This window comes from Crocodylus porosus, unplaced genomic scaffold (assembly GCF_001723895.1).
Source record: "Crocodylus porosus isolate Cpor-Errol unplaced genomic scaffold, CroPor_comp1, whole genome shotgun sequence".
NCBI lineage: Eukaryota > Metazoa > Chordata > Crocodylia > Crocodylidae > Crocodylus > Crocodylus porosus.
The window spans coordinates 49,162-67,061 of NW_017728940.1; the positions used below are offsets into that span (position 1 = coordinate 49,162).

Genomic DNA, 17,900 nt, shown 5'->3' on the forward strand with positions numbered 1-17,900 from the left:
CAGCATGCGTATGCCATTAAATTATACTGCTTCACAGGAAATGGAAACTAGACATTTTTGCCATGTTCTCAAAAACTGAGGAGAGAGCATGGTTGAGAAGAATGGTGTCCAAACTTCCTGGGGTTTTAAGCAAGAGACAAAGATTCGTTTTGGGTGATATCTTTTATTGGACCCGCTGTATAGCTGGGATAAAGTTAGACAAGCTTTTGAATGTAAAGCATTTTTCCTCAGGTTTTAAAGGTTTCTGTAACAATGAATGTTCTTTTATCACTGTAGAAAAAAATCTTAAGGTCCTTGTGAGTTCTGTTGAGAGGTTCAACACTTGTAAAATATTACCCCCACCCCTTTATGGAGCCGTAACAGAAATGTCCTGCTTTCTCTGCCAAGTAAGGCTCAGTAGCTCAGCTGAAGCTCTAGCTGCCATTTTTGTAAATTTGAATTCTATGGTAAATTAAAAATGAAAGCCCTTTGAGCTGGGAAATAAAATTCTCTTGTTAATTTGTGACATGTGAAACAGCCTCCTGTGCTGAAGAAAACATTTCCAATTAATAGGAAATTAGAATTTCAGACGCACAAGTTATTGTTCACCACTCAAACAAGATTTTGCAGCATGTCCAGTTTGACTTGGAATGACTGTCAGTAATTGGTCAGTAAATCTTTCAGGTAACTGAACACACAAAAACCCCAAACAAATGTCTTTGCAGCCTAAAACAGTTTGCAAATTGAAGAATAATTTAACCAGTTGCCATGAAACTTGGATATAGGAGGTAAAATAAATCTCCATGTTTTTTTTGCATATATAGAGAACTTGAACTTGAGAGACAGAAACACAGCTGCTAATTCTAATACACACTGGGAGGTTGGGCTCTGAGTTCTGTTTTGGGATCTGCCTTTTACTTTCTGTACTGCTATAGGAAAATTCCATGCCTTTTTTCTGTCTCTCTTTTTTTTTTAAATTGGCAACCAGCTGTTGTAAGGGGTTTTGAAATCTATAGATGTGGTTAGTATTATGCTTTGCGTTCCTGAATTAACTTTATTTTTAAGGAGGCAGCTACCTTAATTTGTTTTCAATTTCTAATAAAGTGCAGAAATGGCAACCTGCAGGAAACTGTGCATAGCTGTTATTAGAGTAACCTTTAGGTAAAGTACTTAACTTCTGGAAATCATGTGGCCAAATTCCATCAGAGCTGACTTGCTTTTTTCCTTCTGTGGTAGATTTAACTACATGCCACTCAGTTAACTGTTTGGACAAGACCCTTAGATAGCAGGACCTGCTGGACATTAAAGATCTCAGGGCATTTACTTAAGAACAAAGCTCTGTCTCTTAGCTCTTGGCCAGAATTCATTCTTGTTCCCACTTACCTGGCTGTGTTGTGTTTGTCTGCTTGGCTCTAGTGCCTTCCACCGCTGAGGGAGAAGCATTGTGATTGTCTCGGAAAGACTTCAAGAGCCTTTGAGATGAAGTGGGGCTGTGTAAATAGTATTACAGCTCTACACAGTTTCATGACCGGCTCATATTTGCCTGCTCTCTAAGCATGTTTCTTGTGGAGATGAATCCTTGGTGTGTGCTTTTGGTAAACATATGAAGTGAAGTTGAGCTTGATGTGTGGAACTTAGCTGCCAGAATGGAGACAAAAATAAGTTTTATGCTTTACTGCTTATTTGAGAAGCCAAACTGAGAATTAACGACACCCCTTGAGCACTGAAGTGAAATTTCCACAGCTCTGGAAAACCTTATTTTCTGTGTAAACTATTAGCAAGACAGAAGCAAAAGATGGTTTGTTCCATCAGGAGAACTTGCCAACTGAATCTACAGAGAGTTTCTGGATACAACTTGCTATTTTCCAAAAAGTTACTGCCTTTAGTATTATTCAGGGCCCTCGGGATGAAGCAGGCATTAGCTGGCTTTTAGGCATCTCCTACAGTGACAGGAACCTCAGAAAATAAAAAAGTAAAATAACCTTATGTAAACGTGATTTAATTTCAATGCATCTTCTCAGTGCACACACAAATGGTTCAGTATTGTAGCTGTGCACACTTCTGTTTGTATTATTATATTCAGAAGTGTCATCTTACTGTGGAAATCAATTAATCAGATACAGTAATTGAACTCAATATTTAAATGTCATCTAAGTCCCTGGAAAGCCAGTCACTTTGTATGGTTGTGTTGACTGTTCTGAGCTGAGTGATACAAAGATAGATTTGAAGAATTTGTATAAGTGCTGCTACTTGAAAGCATTTATGTAGGACCCACGAGAGCGATTATACAAATGATGGAACTCCATTCTCCCTTGGTCTTTGGGGAAGTGCATATAAAAGCTTCCTTATTTTCTTCATTTTTGCAGGAAGTATTTAGCCCAGGTTCCTTTGCTAGACAAGGACAGAACAGGACATTCTTTTGAACAAATCGAGCAAATAATATTGTGACGAGATCAGCAAACTTCTGTTGTTTATGCTCTAGAAAAAAGACAAAGTACTATTACTATTCAGAATGGCTTCAACTAATGTGACTTGTTTCTAGTATTTTTCTTTATTTATAAATGGTGATCATTTACAGGGGTGCACCTTTCCTGCAACACGTCATTTAAAACCAAGAAAATCACAGCCTCTTTGTTAATTTAGCAGTGGTGAAAGGTTTGTATAGCTTTCATTGAAGAGACCTTTCCTGTTCATTTTTTCACAAGACTACTTGGCTTTAAATTGTGCTTCTCATTTCAGGAGCTTCTCACTTTCCCCATGCCACAAGCTGAAAGAGCGCACCTTTCATCAAAACTTTTGAGGGCATCAAGGCAGTGCCACAGCTTGTCTGTGCTGTATTCATTCATTTGAGCCCTGCTTTTACTAGAGTATATTTCTTTGACGTTTCAACAACCTTTTCTTTTCTTTTTTATGTAATGAAGAGAAACACCATTACGTCTTTATAAGACCATGGTCAAATTCCTCTCGTGGTAGGTTCTGAACTCATTCTGCATTGAGGTGACAGAGCAACTAAAGGCTTGTTAGCAGGTGGGAATTTCTCCCTTCCTGCAAAAGGAGCAACAACATGATGAGGAGATTAGATTACATGGGATTCTAGATAAAAGAACTCTTGGTTTCAAATGTTTAGAACCCTTAACCGTGACATGGGATGTGTGGCCAAGATGCAAACATTTCGCTCTTCAGAATGCAGTTAATTTACATTGTATTGTATACACTTTACTGAGTTCTAATAAATGGACTGCCAGATTTGAATTAGTTTAATTTGTCAGCAAACACAGGATGGTTCAGCCTTTCAGTAATGAGGTGCCAGAGGCTGTAAGCTACCTCTGTGAGCAGGATAGCTGCACTCTGTGAAAGGGCATGCAATGCTGATCCCTATTCCATCTTACTTCAGGGTAACGTCAGCCAAATGCTTGTTGTTTAGCTGTGATTTTCTTTGTGAACTGGTAGTTCAAACAGACTCTCTTTAAAGCGGGAGTTCTGTGGCATCAATTTATGGAGTTCATTTGAGCACGTCTGCTACTCCAAGTTGGGGTGGCAGCATTCCATGATCATTGGATAAAAATGCCACCTACTATAACAGAGCATGCTGCTGTACTGCTGCTTAATGCTTTGTCTTCCCAAAATACCTTCCAAATTTACGAGACCATTGCTCTGGCTAGGTTCTTTTTGATGATTAATTAAAATTATTGCTTTGTTTAGCACCAGCTCATGTGAAGGAACAGTTATGTTTAAACCTTTGCAACATGAGTGAATTTAGCCAGCTAATTGTAAAAGACAAAGTGGTTTGTATTATAAATTAGCAGGTGGTGGGTGCTTTTCATGCAGCACTATGTCAATAATCAGCAATAGTTTCATAGTTTTATAGATGTTAGGATCAGAAGGGACCTATTCAGTCATCGAGTCCAACCCCCTGCCCTGGGCAGGAATGAGTGCTGGGGTCAGATGATGCCAGCCAGGTGTCTATCCAGTGTCCTTTTAAGTACCTCCAAGAAAGGGGACAGCATCATGTCCCTTGGAAGCGTTTCCATATTTTGGCAACCCTCACTGTAAAGAATTTTTCTTGTGATGTCCAGTCTGAATTTGCTCTTTTTCAGTTGGTGGCTGTTACTTTTAGTTACCCCAGCAGGCGCCCTGGTAAATATTGTATCCCCTGTTTCTTGCTGGGCCCCCCTGATGAGTTTGTAAGCGGCCATGAGATCACCTCTCAGCTGCTTCTTGTGGAGGCTGAAGGGGTTTGGGTCTCCCAATCGGTCCACATAGGGTTTTTTCTGTAGGCCTTTAACCAGATGAGTGATTAAAAATCATAATTTAATCAGATATAAGGTAGCTAAAGTTCATGATGCATGATTAGATGTTAAAGGACGATTTTAAAGATGTGTAGGATATTTAAGTGTTATTTTAAAACATGAATACCAACATGTGCTTATTACTGAGACTCCCAACATTTCAGCACAAAGCCTCTGCTCCTTTTGCTCCCTGGTGCTTACTAGCCATCATTGGAATGGTGTTAGTTTGCACACTCTTATTTGTAGACATTAGACTAAATCATGATTTGGGAAGATTAATTCAAGAGCTAAGAAATGTGATACGTGGCTGTGGCCTGGCTTCCAGAAAGAATTAGCAGGTCTTGTTGAAAAGAGCAGTTCTGAAAATATCAGCTTCAAAAATCTGCTACCTCCATGTGGAAGTCGTTCCAAGTACACATGCGAGTCACGAAACATGGCCTAACTGTCTGTAGCAGATCATGTAGGATTGTCAAAGCCTTTTCTGTTGCCAAATAAGACCTGAGTTGGAACTGGGGGCATTGTAGCTCACTGCTCTACTCATGGTGCTTCACAGAAGGTGCCATGAGTTGGAACGAGCCCCCACACAACAAATCTTTGCTGTTTGGGCAAGGGGGAGGGGGGTGGGATTGAGCTCCCACTTTGGAGCCTGCAGCCTCTCTCCCCTAGTCCTCCTCTCCCCGCTGTCCTCCCCTCTCAGCTCTGGGGGAGAAGGGAGGGGAGGAAGCTCTAGGCCTGGGGTTTGTCCAGCCTGAGCTGGAGGAGGGGCCTGGGGGGGCCACAGGGCAGGGGGGCTCCAGTTCACTTGCCCCTCCTCCACAGGCTGGGTGTGAACCCAGCCCTGATTGCAAGCAGGGACTGACGGAAGTTAACGAAGGCACTCCACATTTTTTTTTTTAGTTACACTTGGCGCACCTTCATCTGAACCGTCATTAGATGAGGGTTAATTTGTTGTGCGATCCGGCACTTTTAAAGCACTGCAGCTGTGCACTTGTCAGGGCACGGGTGTAAAGCACGGTCAGGGGGCTGATCACAGGACAAATGTCACTTATATCTGCACCCAGGGAAACAGTCCTGTTCGTTTAAAGGTGGAGGGGGTGGGGTTTGAAGTACCCAGAGAAGGCTTAGCTGAAAGCAGGAAGGAAACGTGATCTCTCTTGTAAGCTGAGTCCCAGAGGAGCCTCCATAGCTCTCAGTGCAACACACTTGTATTGCAGTCCCTCTCCCGGACCCACAGTTTTAGTTTATGCCCCTTTTCAGAACTGCTGAACTAAGCTGTGGCAGGCAGGCCCCGGGGGCTGTGTATGTGTTTTCTTCTGGTGGATTGCACCATACCCAATAAAGAAGTCCAAACAAACAGTAAGGTAAGTGAGCAGCCAGGGCTGCTTTTCCTGGCTAGTTCCTCACTTCCATTTGCAGGTGGCTCTTTCATTTAGAGTAAGAATAATCTTAATGAAGTCGCGTGCTTCAGTAATAGACTCCTTCAACACACTTCCTGAGAATTTCTTCCAGGCTTTGATAAGGAGTAGAGAGAGGGAACTCTTGATGCTGTGAGGTAGTTATAGTATAACGTTCAGAGGCAGTTTGGTAAATGATTCACTATTTTACTTTATAGAACCATCTGTTCAGCTGTCCAGAGCTTGCAAGTGTGGTGTCAGCAAGAAGAGGTGGAAAGAATCGGTTTATTTTAACTTTGGCTGAAAATAGGGCTGTGTTTTAAAATTAAAAAACCTAGGAGGGTTTAGTTCACTTGCAGGAGCGAATTCTATTTCTATTCCTTGCCTGTTTGGTGAAGGTTAAAGCAGCAAACGGATGATTTCTGTTACTCTTGCAGCCAAGCTGGTTTGCACCTGCCCTTCCTTCGGATTAAACCAGCAGGGCCGAGAGGAGGGTATTGGTGTGTGGGCAGCTCAGTGTCTTTGTATACATTGCCCAGGCTCTTGTGCCCTGAAGAGGCCATTCCAGCTTCGCTTTATTTTCGAGTGAGGATTACATACAGCAAACTGTCTTGCTGGGCATAAATTCTTTTGTCTTGCGAGACAAGCAGATGCCGCCTACTACTACTAAAGCAGCAAACGGCAGAGTTTGTGAGAAGAAATTCCTTTTGGCAAGTAACCATTTTATTTTATGTGGTTTAACTACTAAATGATGTGGACACAAATAAACTGCTGGTGATTATTTAATATTTTTAGGGGGGGTTGTTTTTTTGTTTTTAATGTGATTAAATAATGTTGTAATTTTAAGAGTTTCTTTTTGTAATCTGAGGGCACTCTCTGATCTTGTTCTTTCTTGGAAAGGAATACACTTAACATTGCTCAACAGTTCAAAGTTTAGCATCTTCCTGTTTTTTAGCCTGGTCATGTTCCTTGCGCTAATCCAGGCCTGTGAGGTATAGTAGTCTACTTTAAGCCTGTCCTTAACTGAGTGTGGGAAGATCTCTGTTTTATTGATTGCTCCACTGTTTTCAAGTTCTTTTAAAATCCAGCTCTGTGGGGGTGAAATTTAATCCCACACCCAACGCATGAACCAAGCAAGCTGTTGTAAGGGTCATAGTGTTGTGGCAGTGAGGGTCTAGGGAATATGAGAACAGAGTTTTTTTGAGTAACGTATTGGATGTGATATATAGTTGGTTCAGTACAAGATCTTGCTAGACAAGCATTGCTTTTAATATGTTGTAGACATTTCAGAAAATAAAATCCTAGAAGAGAAGGAAAACATAGACTTAAATCCTTGTTAATGTGAAGAGAGCTTTGACAATGGAGAGTGCAGAACATTAGCATTCATTGGTGGGTCTTAAGGAAGGATGGCAGTGATTTTGTCCTGAAGTTTACTTATATCAGCTTTGATATAAGTTTGAAAATTAAAATGAAACTTAACTCTATGGGAAATAACCTGCATGTGTGTCCAAGCTTCTGTGGACACTTCAGCCTGGACTTTGAAGTAAACCTTGAATGCTATGGCAGCTAAAATCATCCAGAAGAAAAACTGTCAAGAATATTACACTTCCTCCATCTGATTCCAACATCAAAACCCTGCTTTTCACATGTAGAAGAAATATCAGCCCTTCCGCTTTTCCACGGGGTCATAGGTCCAATTGGAATGAGTAACTTCCTGGTTTTACTTTCGTGCAGGCAGTTGAATGTCTATGGAGTGGTTTTGTTTGTAGTGTTAGGGCTCACAGGATCGTTGCTCCGGTATATCCTGGGCCAGCCTTTTTGGCAGGTGCACCACAAAATAAGCCTTGTTCCCTCCCTGAATGTCACCACGATCTCCTTCCCCTTCCTGGTCCACTTATCTGCTTTCTGCATGCCACCCAATCTGCTGCTCTGGTCTCCTAAATTCATAGATTGCAAGGGGCTGGAAGAGAGCACACAAGATCATCTGGTCCCAGCCCCCTGCACTACGCAGGAAAGACAGCTGGGGTCAGGTGACCCCAGCAAGGTGACTGTCCAGTCTCCTCTTGAAGATTTCCAGGGTAGGTGATTACGTCTCTGCTGTATACTCCCTGCCTGATCCACTGGTCTACTTTCTTCTCCTTGCCCTATCTACCATTGTATTCCTTGTCCCCCTCTGTTTATCCACCAGGTTGAAATGATGATCATTGCGTACATTCTCCTCATGCTTTTATAGAGCATGAAAACCATTTATGTAATAGTTTTAAGAAAGTAGAATAGCAGAAATGTATTTTATTCTTATGGATTTTAACGGCAGGTACAGACTTTTTCCCCTTTCCCTCTTCATTTGTAGATTTTATTTGTGGACTTACAATAATGAAATGCCAGTGTTGCTAGGCTAATGTGTCTAATTTCTGCATTTTAGATATCACATCAGCTGTTGGTTCTCAGGAACAATAGAGTAAATTTCTAACAAAGTGTTTGTTCTGTAGATCAGTGTGTGTGTGGTGAAGAAATATAGCTCTTTAAAGCAGGTGGGGGTTTTTGGATAGTACCCTGCTCCTTTCATGTGTAAAAGGGTGTGCTGGTACTTTCGATAATGGAAGCATACCTATTTTCCCTTCTGTTTGCTCAGCTCTTTTTATTCATAGATTGTATTCTTTATTAAGTAAATCTTGCTGTACTTCATTATAGTCAAGCTTCTTGGGTTCTTTTTTGGTTAATGCAAAATAGTCCCCAAATCCATTGCAGTGGTCCCATAAATTGTATAGTTTCTTGAGGCTTATAGCTGCTTAGTGGCTGTTGGCATTATCAAAGCAACAACTATTTAGCTGAAAAAAATGTTTACGGGTTCTTTAGGGTGCCACTTGGATGGATCACCTCATGTTTGCCATCAGATATCTTTGTGAACTGTCTGACTGCTTAGTTCCTCCCACTGCTGTCTCTCATTTGTCCTTCGGTTCCACTGCACGTTGGCTTGTTGTGCTAACCTTCGGTCTGCTGTTGGTTAAAGGACGTTGGTAAAGCGGTAACATTGTGACATATTTATAACTATTTTTCTTTTAATTTTTAACTTAAACGTTCTGTCACAATAGTTCATTTCCCTGAAAGGGGGGCATCAGTTAGTGCTTTTCTGCTAGGCTAATAAGTGCTTGTGACCTGTGATCCCTCACTGCTCTGCGAGTATCACGCAATGACACGTGTACTTTGGATGCCGAGAGACCAGCTGGAAATGAAAGCGCTGCTAGTCAGTCCATTGGAATTTGCTTAAAATGGAGGCGTGCAACAGAGAGACTAATTTATTCTCTGCTAATTAAAAATAGAAGCATTTAGTTGTATAAACAGCCATCTGGTGAACAAAGAATAGACTCTTAAGTGTTCCTGTTCCTTTTTTACTTCCTTACGTATTTATTTATTTATTTTGCCTCCCTTTCTTGGTCTTTAGAAATAAAGCTAATTTCAATTCTTTAACCATATCCAACCAAAGGTACAGAAGTAGGTAGAATTCGCCTAACTTCTCCTCTGTATCCTGTTAATGTTAATCTTAGTTTGAAAATACCTGTATTATACAAAGCTTGCACTTCAGATGTGTCGTTGAGCCAAGTTATAAAATAATTTACAGAGCAATAAAGTTCTAAATACTGTTTTGGCCTAAACATAACACCTTTTTCAGTTTTAAGGATCTGTTCTTTAGGATCATTCCAATTTTAGATTGCAAGATCAATAATTTTCACATTGGATGCTATAAAACATTGTCCTTTTTCCAACATTTTACTTGCTTCAAAAATCTTAATTTCATTTTATATTTTGTTCATCCCCATCCTACAGTAAAAAATAACTAAGATTGGGGAAATAGTTTGTTAGCCGGTTTTTTCTTTCCCAAACAGTTTTTAATAAACAGGTTAGGGAAAAGCATAGTTTCATAGGCATCTCTATGCTTGTAGCTTTTCTGAGTTTTTGCAAAATTTCTAAGCTATTGAACTGTAATGTCTTATTATCTGCTTGGTATTTCTGTGGCTCAGTTCTTTCATTGTAATTGAATTTACCTCATACTGTACTGGGGGGAGGGGAGGACTGGGAGGCATTTTCTCAATCCTGGCAGAATATTCTTTAGTTTAGTATAACTCATTTTATAGAGATCTGACAAAGCAGTAAAAAAAAAAAAAAAAATGGTGCTTATACAGCCAGGAGACTCATTAATAGAATGTATTATGAGACAACCTGAAAGTTCCACTTTCAGAATTTTAGTTTCAGGTTTAGGATTTTATTCAGATTTTTCTCCTTCTCTACCCCCAATGTCTGACTGTACTGCTCCTGTGGTGGGAAGACATTTTACTTATTTTAGGTAGTCATCATTTTCTGAATTAATAACCCGTTTCAGGAGCCTTTGGTTTGTACATCAGTCTGGTTTTGTTGTATTTTTTTAGGTAAAACAGAGTGCTGTTTAGTAACTACTTTGGCATTAACAGTTCTATTTAAATCTCATGTGGTAATAGTCTCCTTTAAATGTTGACTTGTCCTATTCTGAGGATGTGTTGGTAAATTGATTGCACTAGGGTGCACCGGACAGACAGTGTCAGCTGTTTTTCAGCCAGATGGAGAAAGTCTGAAAATAAATGTGTATGAGCAACTCATGTTTTTTAAGAGGAAGAAAGTTTGTTTTAACACCCATTAAGGAACATGGATTTGTAAAACTTTCAGGGGGGTTTCAGCAGTGAGAAGTTGTCATGGGTGCCATGAGAGTTGGCAGTCTATCATAGTAGGCAGCGTAGCTTTTATATTTTAAGGCAAAATATAGTTAAGTCTGTCAGTAATGCAGATGAGCAACAACAGTGTAATAGAGGGTGGTTCCTTGTGTATTTATGGTACGCTTCCAGGACTTCTGAGTTTGGTAACTTGAGAGTCAGGTACGTATAACATCTTTCAGGAAGTGTTACAGATGGCAGCTCTAATCTTACTGACGCAACATTACCTTGCTGTGCAGCAGTATAATGTCCACTAATTTCCGTCCAAAGCATACATTTTCATGTCTCTGGCTCTTGGGGACTTAATGTTTGGCGTTATAAAGGACTGACTTATTAGAGTGCTGAGTAGTTGAAAACTGATGAGTCTGTAAAATGTGCCCAGTTTGCAAGTGTCATTTACATGTCTATACATATTTATATCATAACAGTCTGAAATCTTTTACTTCTGCCGTTAGAGGCAAACAATTCTTAACTATTTTTAAGCGTACATATACAACGAATAATGGCATTTGAGTAAATGCAATTTGTGCAAAGTACACAATACTTTCTACCAGTGTAAATAATACAATTATCCTTTGTTCTGATTGTTAAAACATGTCATGTTGTGTTATCATATTTTGTGGCTGAAGCAATTAGTGGAGTGTAGCAGGGAATGTTCCCTCTGAGATCAGGTTACGCAACCATTATTTCCATGCATTTGTATCATAATTGAAATAGGTTGTCATGAGATGTTTCTTGGACTTTAAGAGGCCAATGTGGATTCTAGTGAGAGGGTCCATCTTAAAATATGACTGGTAGCAATTCCATAGATGTTTTAGAACCAAATTTATTGAGATAGAAGCTTCTATCCTTATATGTGGCTTTGCTTAGGATTTGGAACCTGTAATCTCTCTCTCGTGTTTTTAGGGGTATTTTGCTTTGCCAAGTCTTTCCATTTCCAAATTCTGAGAAACTTTGCCTCAGATGCTTGTTCTGGTATGTGTGTGTCAAAGTGTGCCAGATGAAGAATCTGGTTCCAGGCCTGCATGTGTGCATTTCCAACATGGAAGGGAGACTTCAGTTGCTTGAAGCTAATCTCTGTTTCAGGCACACAAGCTAGACAAAGCCACTCACTCTTTGTAATTACAACTCTAGTGTTTTGTTTCCATTGTTAATATTAGTGTAGATGAAGGAGGTTCTGTGTGAGGAATTTTTGAGTTGGCATTTATCAGTTAGGAAGCATTTTATAAACTGTCCTGGAATATATGTAGGTAACTCACTTGGAGCCAGTGGGCCTGATTTACGGATGCTGGAATATAAAACTTGGCATTTGTCTATTAAAATGCCAGAAGTATAGCAAATTATATATGGCTTCTCCTCTGCAGCAGAAGTATTGAATGTAGAGAAAATGAGGCAAACAGATTGCGGCTGGTTACAGTTCCAACTTTAGAACAATTTATGACTTCATTTAGCCCCATTGCATCTAGGTGAGAATATTTATTAACTTTTGTGGTTTTTCATTGTACCATTAATCTCTCATTCAGAACTACAGAGGGTGCCCACAAACTGTGTGTGTGTGTGTTGAGGGCGGGAGGGAGGAGACTGTCTTGTTTATGCATTCACCATCTGTCCCCAAAAGAGTGAGTCTTTTGGTCCTTGTGAACAGATCTGAAATGCAAGCATTTTTGTTGTTAGAACTGCAGGTGTTTGGCTCCATGATTTATCTGTTAAGTTGCATGTTTTTATCCTAAAAATACTAAGATTGAGCAAAACCTCTTCTATTATTGTAGTAAACAGTACTGAGAAATGGCCCATGCCTCAATCCTTAGCATAAGTGCTAGGTTGAAATCCTTATTCAGCTTTGGGGAACATCTGTTATATAAGGGAGAGACATTGCAGCTTGTTCAGGAGGAGAGTTAAGCAGTGTTTCTGGTGAAATTCACCATCCTGCACATAGCCACTGATTGTGCTGCAGCGTTTTGCCGGTTCTTATTACAAGTAGTATTTATCTTGTTGACTTATATTCCCCCACACCCTTTCTTTTGATAAATAAGCTGTTTCTCAACTGTTTGTCAGTTAATTCAGTCAATGTATATTGAAAAAAATGGCAGGGAGGAGCGTGTGTGCATGCTCATGCAAACTCTCCCTCATTAAATAAAGGGAAGGAATCTTGGTACTCTTCATTCTGATTAAGAATTGTATCAGCTGTAAAAAGCATGTATCCAAAGGTTATTAGGTCAGGGAACCTAGTTTTGGAAAGTGATGACTTTGGATGACTTATCAGGGTTCTTAAATGTGTATTTTGGTTCTTAAGTCTGCAGATAGCCTTTCTCAAGGATTCCTTAAGCACTAGAAAAGTAAATAGGTACCGACAAAAGCAGGTTTCCCCTTTCATTTGTTTAGCTTTTCCTTTGTCATAATTTTACTGGTGCCATAGTTGCCAAAGTATCAGTATTTGTAATTTGTTTTAAGTATATTCTAAGTATCCTTTAAATGATGTATCCCAAAGACACCTGTTTGTTTCTAGGCTGGTTGCCTTTAACTGAATCTGTGCAAGCTGAAGGTCAGGGAGTTTAGGGTAGATTGAGAAGAGCATTTGAGCTGGCAGCAAAAGCTGGCAGTTCATACCGTGTGGTGTTTTTGAAAAAAAAAATGAGTGCAGTCAACGCCAAATTAAGGTGAAAGTTGAGCAGAATGGCAAACCGCTTTCCTGACATGCAGATTTAAGTGAAGGTTGGGTTTCTTTAAAACCTCATTAGCAGCTTCAGGAGCAGTCTTTGTTCTGCTACTGAAGCTTCACAAAAGCCTTAGGTGATATGGGGTCCCTCCCTCCTGCCTTGTCTCAGATCACAAGGGCCATCTGCTTAGTGTGTGTGTGTGCGCGCGCGCGCGCGCGCATGGGCGCGTACCTGATTATCTTGAATGAGGCAAAATATGGGATTATAAAAATCTGAGTTTTTTCTTTGTCTTGATTTCCTCATCAATAAATCTGGGGCTCTGTTTGGCCTACTGTGCCTGTGGAAAATGTGTATGTAAAACACTCTGAGCTCTTAATTTGGAAGATGTATAAAAATTGTGCAGTGGTATGCATAGATCAGTTCTTAACATGGCAGTTCTCTGTAAGGCTCTTCATACACATCCATTCCAACTGAATGAATGGGTAATAGCATGATGAATTTACAGCTAGCATGTGCTTTTTGCCCTTGGACTCCCCATGTTGCAGGCAGGGCCCATTTCACATTTGTGGTGACGCAGCTATCAATTAGCATGTACTTTTTCTTTGGCACCTTCTGTGTCTGCCATGTATCTTCATAATATTTAAGTTGGTGTTGCTGGGGTGGGGGGGAATGACATGATTCCCAATATAAGGAGTTTCTTGGTAAAGAATGAGCTAATAGCGAACCAGAGTTTGTGAAGAGAATGGCATTATAAATGTAGGCATTCCTTAGTGTTCCTGGGAGCACTAAGGAAAACTATTCTTTTTCTTGCCAGCTGGTTTACTGTCACCCTGCAAGAATAGTGCCTCTTCCACCCCATCCCCAAACTAATATCTTTTAGTGAGTCAGGTTTCTGAATGAGATGGTGGGACTAGGTGAGAGAGAAGAGTTGAGAGGAAGCTGAGCATAGCTGTGTAGAGGCCGGGGTTTGCTGAAACCTCTCCAGAGTCACTGCGCACTTTTGAAACAAAAGTTGTTATGTTCCTGGTTTTTGGTAACTTTTTCCAATTTCATTACTAAAAAACAACTATTTAAAGTGGGTCTTTGTCCATCCCTGGTAAAAAATCTCTGCCATGGGTTGTGCTACATATTTTGGGTTTAATCCTGTTGCACCTGAAATTTAGGGTGTATTCAGTTGCAAACAACCCAGCGCTCTAAAACTGGGAACACTGGCCCTCCTCAGTCCCACCCAGTCGGTAGGGGAAGTAAACTTTAACTTTTTTGATGCCATGTGCTAATGCAGAATGTTTAGCAATCTAAATACAAACAGTGTTTAACTCTCGCTTCATTCCTGAAGTTCTGGGAATGGAGGAAACCAAAGGAAGACTGGAAGAGTTTGCTCTGCAAGTTGGAGGGACAGTTCTTTTTCCTTTCCTGCAGTTAAAGCCCAGAGCGTTTTCAGACTGAATGGAAAAGTTTTGTTGAAGCCAGTGAGGAATTGAAAAAGGTGGAGCATTATCTGCAGCACTATAAAAGTTTGATTTGGAAGGAATTTGCTTCTTAGCGGAGCTAAGTGATGTCAGGCCAACTCTTACCATCTCTTTGGGGTAGTTTAACTCTCAGACAAACGAGGGCACTGTTGTGACCTGTTACAGTACAGAAGGCTGGGTTTACTTCTAGCCCTGCCCCCTCCGTGAGTGCCACTGTCCCTGCCTGCTCTGCCATTGTGCTTCCAGTCCCCCTGGTTCTGCCACATGTCACACACACAAAGACTGCCTACACCCTTTGTGGCACATGTGTCATTGGTTGGTACCTGTGTGGTAGGTTTTGGACAGTAGATGTAATGGGAACAATTTTAGGGTGGTGGACTGTAGGAATTAAGGTCTTTTAAAAAAAAAAAAAAAAAGTTAGTCTGACTTTTTGTGGGTCTGGTGCAAATAGCACAGGGAATTTTTTGGTGCAAATAGCACAAGCAAATTCATCTTTTAAAAAAAAAAAGTATTTGTATACTATAATAGTACTCGGGTCAGATAATGTTATGGGATACTCTCCTCTATCATAAGTATTTGAATCACTGGAAGGACTTATGAATTATTTTGGCTGCCACAAGACTCGTCAGTGAGTGATAATATTCTTTCAGCTGATTATAGCAATTGTATAAACTATACTATAAAAGCAGTGTGGAGTTTCATAGTATGATGGATCTTTGGCTGAGGGCTGAGATTTGTGTATCTGGGGAGGCTGTTTTATTAATAGCGTCTTTTTTGTCTTTTATTTTAAAAATTGACAGTAAAGCAAGTTTTAGGCTAATTCTTGTTAAAGTCTCTTAGCATTGTTTTGAAGTGGTGGTAAGTGGCTCTTTGGTAATGGTGTGGAAAAAAAATGAAATAGCTTGTTTTTCAGGAGGAAAAGATGTTTTCGTGGCAGAGAGGCTTCCTTCTGCCTGGTTTTTTTCCTAACTTGGAGAGCAACATTTTAAAAAGCAATGCTTGTTCCATAGAGTAGCCAACTCTTCATGCTTCTTCGCAGGAACATAGGATTGGAAGAGTGTGTTCGGTGTCCGAGAGTCTAGTTGCCTGCTCTCACAGGCAGCTGCTCAGATGTCCTGTTCATAATTTTGTCAAGCTTCATTATAATAACTAGTTTGGCTGTCCAGATGGCTAAGGAGAGAGCTTGAAAAAGCTGGCAGGATCCTTTCACTTACTTGTTGGGTTTTTTTTTTCCATCCCCATTTCTTCAGGTGTGATTGGAGGAGCTTCAAAGATGTCCAAAACGAACAAATCGAAATCTGGATCCCGCTCCTCCCGATCAAGATCTGGATCGAGATCACGTTCCCGTTCCTTTTCCAAGTCCCGCTCCCGCTCCCGTTCTGTCTCACGATCAAGAAAACGTAGGCTCAGGTAATGTATACAGTTCATTGTGCCCTTCAGAGGGCTCTTCTGTCTGTTTAGGTGGTGACGCTTGGCCTCCCAGGAAAACCTTTTATTAGGCTCTGAAGTAGATTATGCCTCAGCATCTCTCTCTTAAATTCTTGCTTTAGTTTGTAGCCAACCTCTGCTATTTCTGTAATCGCTTCATAAAATGAATTAAAAGGGAAAAGCCCCATGTCTATTATCTAGCAGTGTCAGATAGTACGTTTTGTTTGCTGGCTATCTATCTCTGTTCAACCTTTCGAAGTTTTGTTTGGAGACTTGAAGTGGTGACTGAGGAGATGTTTGCCAGGTATTCTTGAGCCAGGATAATTGGAAAAGAAAGGTGCAATGTTTTTGTTATGACCTGGAAAATATCAGATTTGGCTTTAAACCTCTTGGCAGACCAAAGTTACTTTTGATCACTTTTTTCACTTCTTTCCACTCTGACATTTGGATGCCTGTCTTGTGGGGATCTTTTGACCCTAGCTGACTTTCTGCCCCTTGGGCAGGGGGCTGAACCCGATGATCTTACAAGGTCCCCTCCAGCCCTAATGTCTATGAAATCTATAATTTAAGGTGCCAATAGCATGGAGAGAGTCTTGTTGTCTTAAGATTGTTCCCTGCCAGAACAAACACGTGGGTGCATAGCTTGGAGATTCTATAGCAGAATGCTTTGTCTGTTAACTTCTCTGTTCTTTCTGTTCTTTTAGTTTAATTGCTAAGAGGTTTAAAAAGGGTCTTTTGGAAAAGTCATGTATTTCTTAGAGCTGTGAATGAAGCTGAGTCTTTACAGAGTGGCAGTCTAAACTACTTCTGGGAAAGGTAGATATGAAGTCCTCTTCCCCCACCTGCAGGACGGTAGGAGTTGGTAAGGGAATCGTCAACAGTAAAATAGGAAGGAAATGTGATTCAGAGCTAATTTCACTGCTAAGAGATACGGTGATAAGTCCTCTGAGTGCTTGATAGCCATTGCCTGGGGATTGCTCAGAATTGGATCAGTTTAAGCCTAAACCATTTCTTAAAACAAGAAAACTATGGATTTCTGTTATCCAAGCAACTAGGTTACTGGTGGAGGATTTTGTATCTTGCAAAGCCACCATTTGGCAGTTGCGCTGCTTTAAAAAAAACCAACCCAAAAACCCTTCCCTCTCTAGTTGGCCAAGGTATAATGCTATTCAGCTGTTTTTCAGTAGTCTAAAATGCCTGACAGGTATTCTGAAAATTCTGCAACTGTTGAATTATTAAAAGGATTTTTAAGATGCAGAAAAGCAACTGAGAGAGGGAGACTGGACAAAACCAGATGGGGTGGAGCCTCAAGTGGAACGGAGCTCTTTATAGAGAAGCTGGAGCTTTAGGAAAGATGCATTGTACTTGGGAACATCTGACCAGCTACAAGCCAGCTATGATGAATGGAAACTCAGGCTCCTTGATCCAAAAAAGACAAATCTTCCCTAACCTTGTGTTGCTTCTGGGACAACTTCAGCGCTGTAAATAACTTGGTAAAAGAGAATTGAGATGGAAGGGGTTATTGTAGACAAGTCATCTTGTAAGCCTTTAGTGTATTCACCGAGGTAGGTCTAAGGCAGAATCGTAGCACAGAACAAAGAATAAATTGAGGGAATTATTTTGTTTCAGTCTGTTTTAGTGGCTCAACTCGTATTGCAGGTTGTATTGCCACGCTTGATTCTGGTCAGCCTTGTCTGTATGGTTTTTGTTTGCAGGAGAGACTATCTTCCTCTGTTTCTTTCTCTTTTTGCCCACTATTGTAGGAGTGGAATCTCCCAATGCAAGAATGATCTTTGCTAACTTAATGGGCTAGCTTTGGAGTCTGTCAGACTTGAAAGATGATTATCATTTCTAGCATATTTCTGTTGCATTTCACGTCGTATCTTAAAATGACTTCTTGCAAATAGTCTCTGCAGCTCTGAGCGTGAAAGGTTCATGTTCC

General features: G+C 40.5%; 1 protein-coding gene across 5 annotated transcripts in view; it reads left to right on the top strand.

The window, feature by feature from the left end:
• Nucleotides 1–17,900, top strand: part of THRAP3 (thyroid hormone receptor associated protein 3) — a 55,726-nt gene that overhangs the window by 20,667 nt on the left and 17,159 nt on the right. For 2 of the 5 annotated variants that reach the window (XM_019547883.1, XM_019547882.1), the window contains exon 4: nt 15,781–15,940. In XM_019547883.1, the coding sequence (XP_019403428.1) occupies nt 15,804–15,940 (137 nt within the window). In that variant the 5' untranslated portion in view covers nt 15,781–15,803. Of the gene's footprint in view, nt 1–1,467; nt 1,638–5,605; nt 5,630–6,347; nt 6,373–15,780; nt 15,941–17,900 lie in introns of those variants that run through there. The other 3 variants (XM_019547886.1, XM_019547887.1, XM_019547885.1) reach the window with 3 other exon arrangements.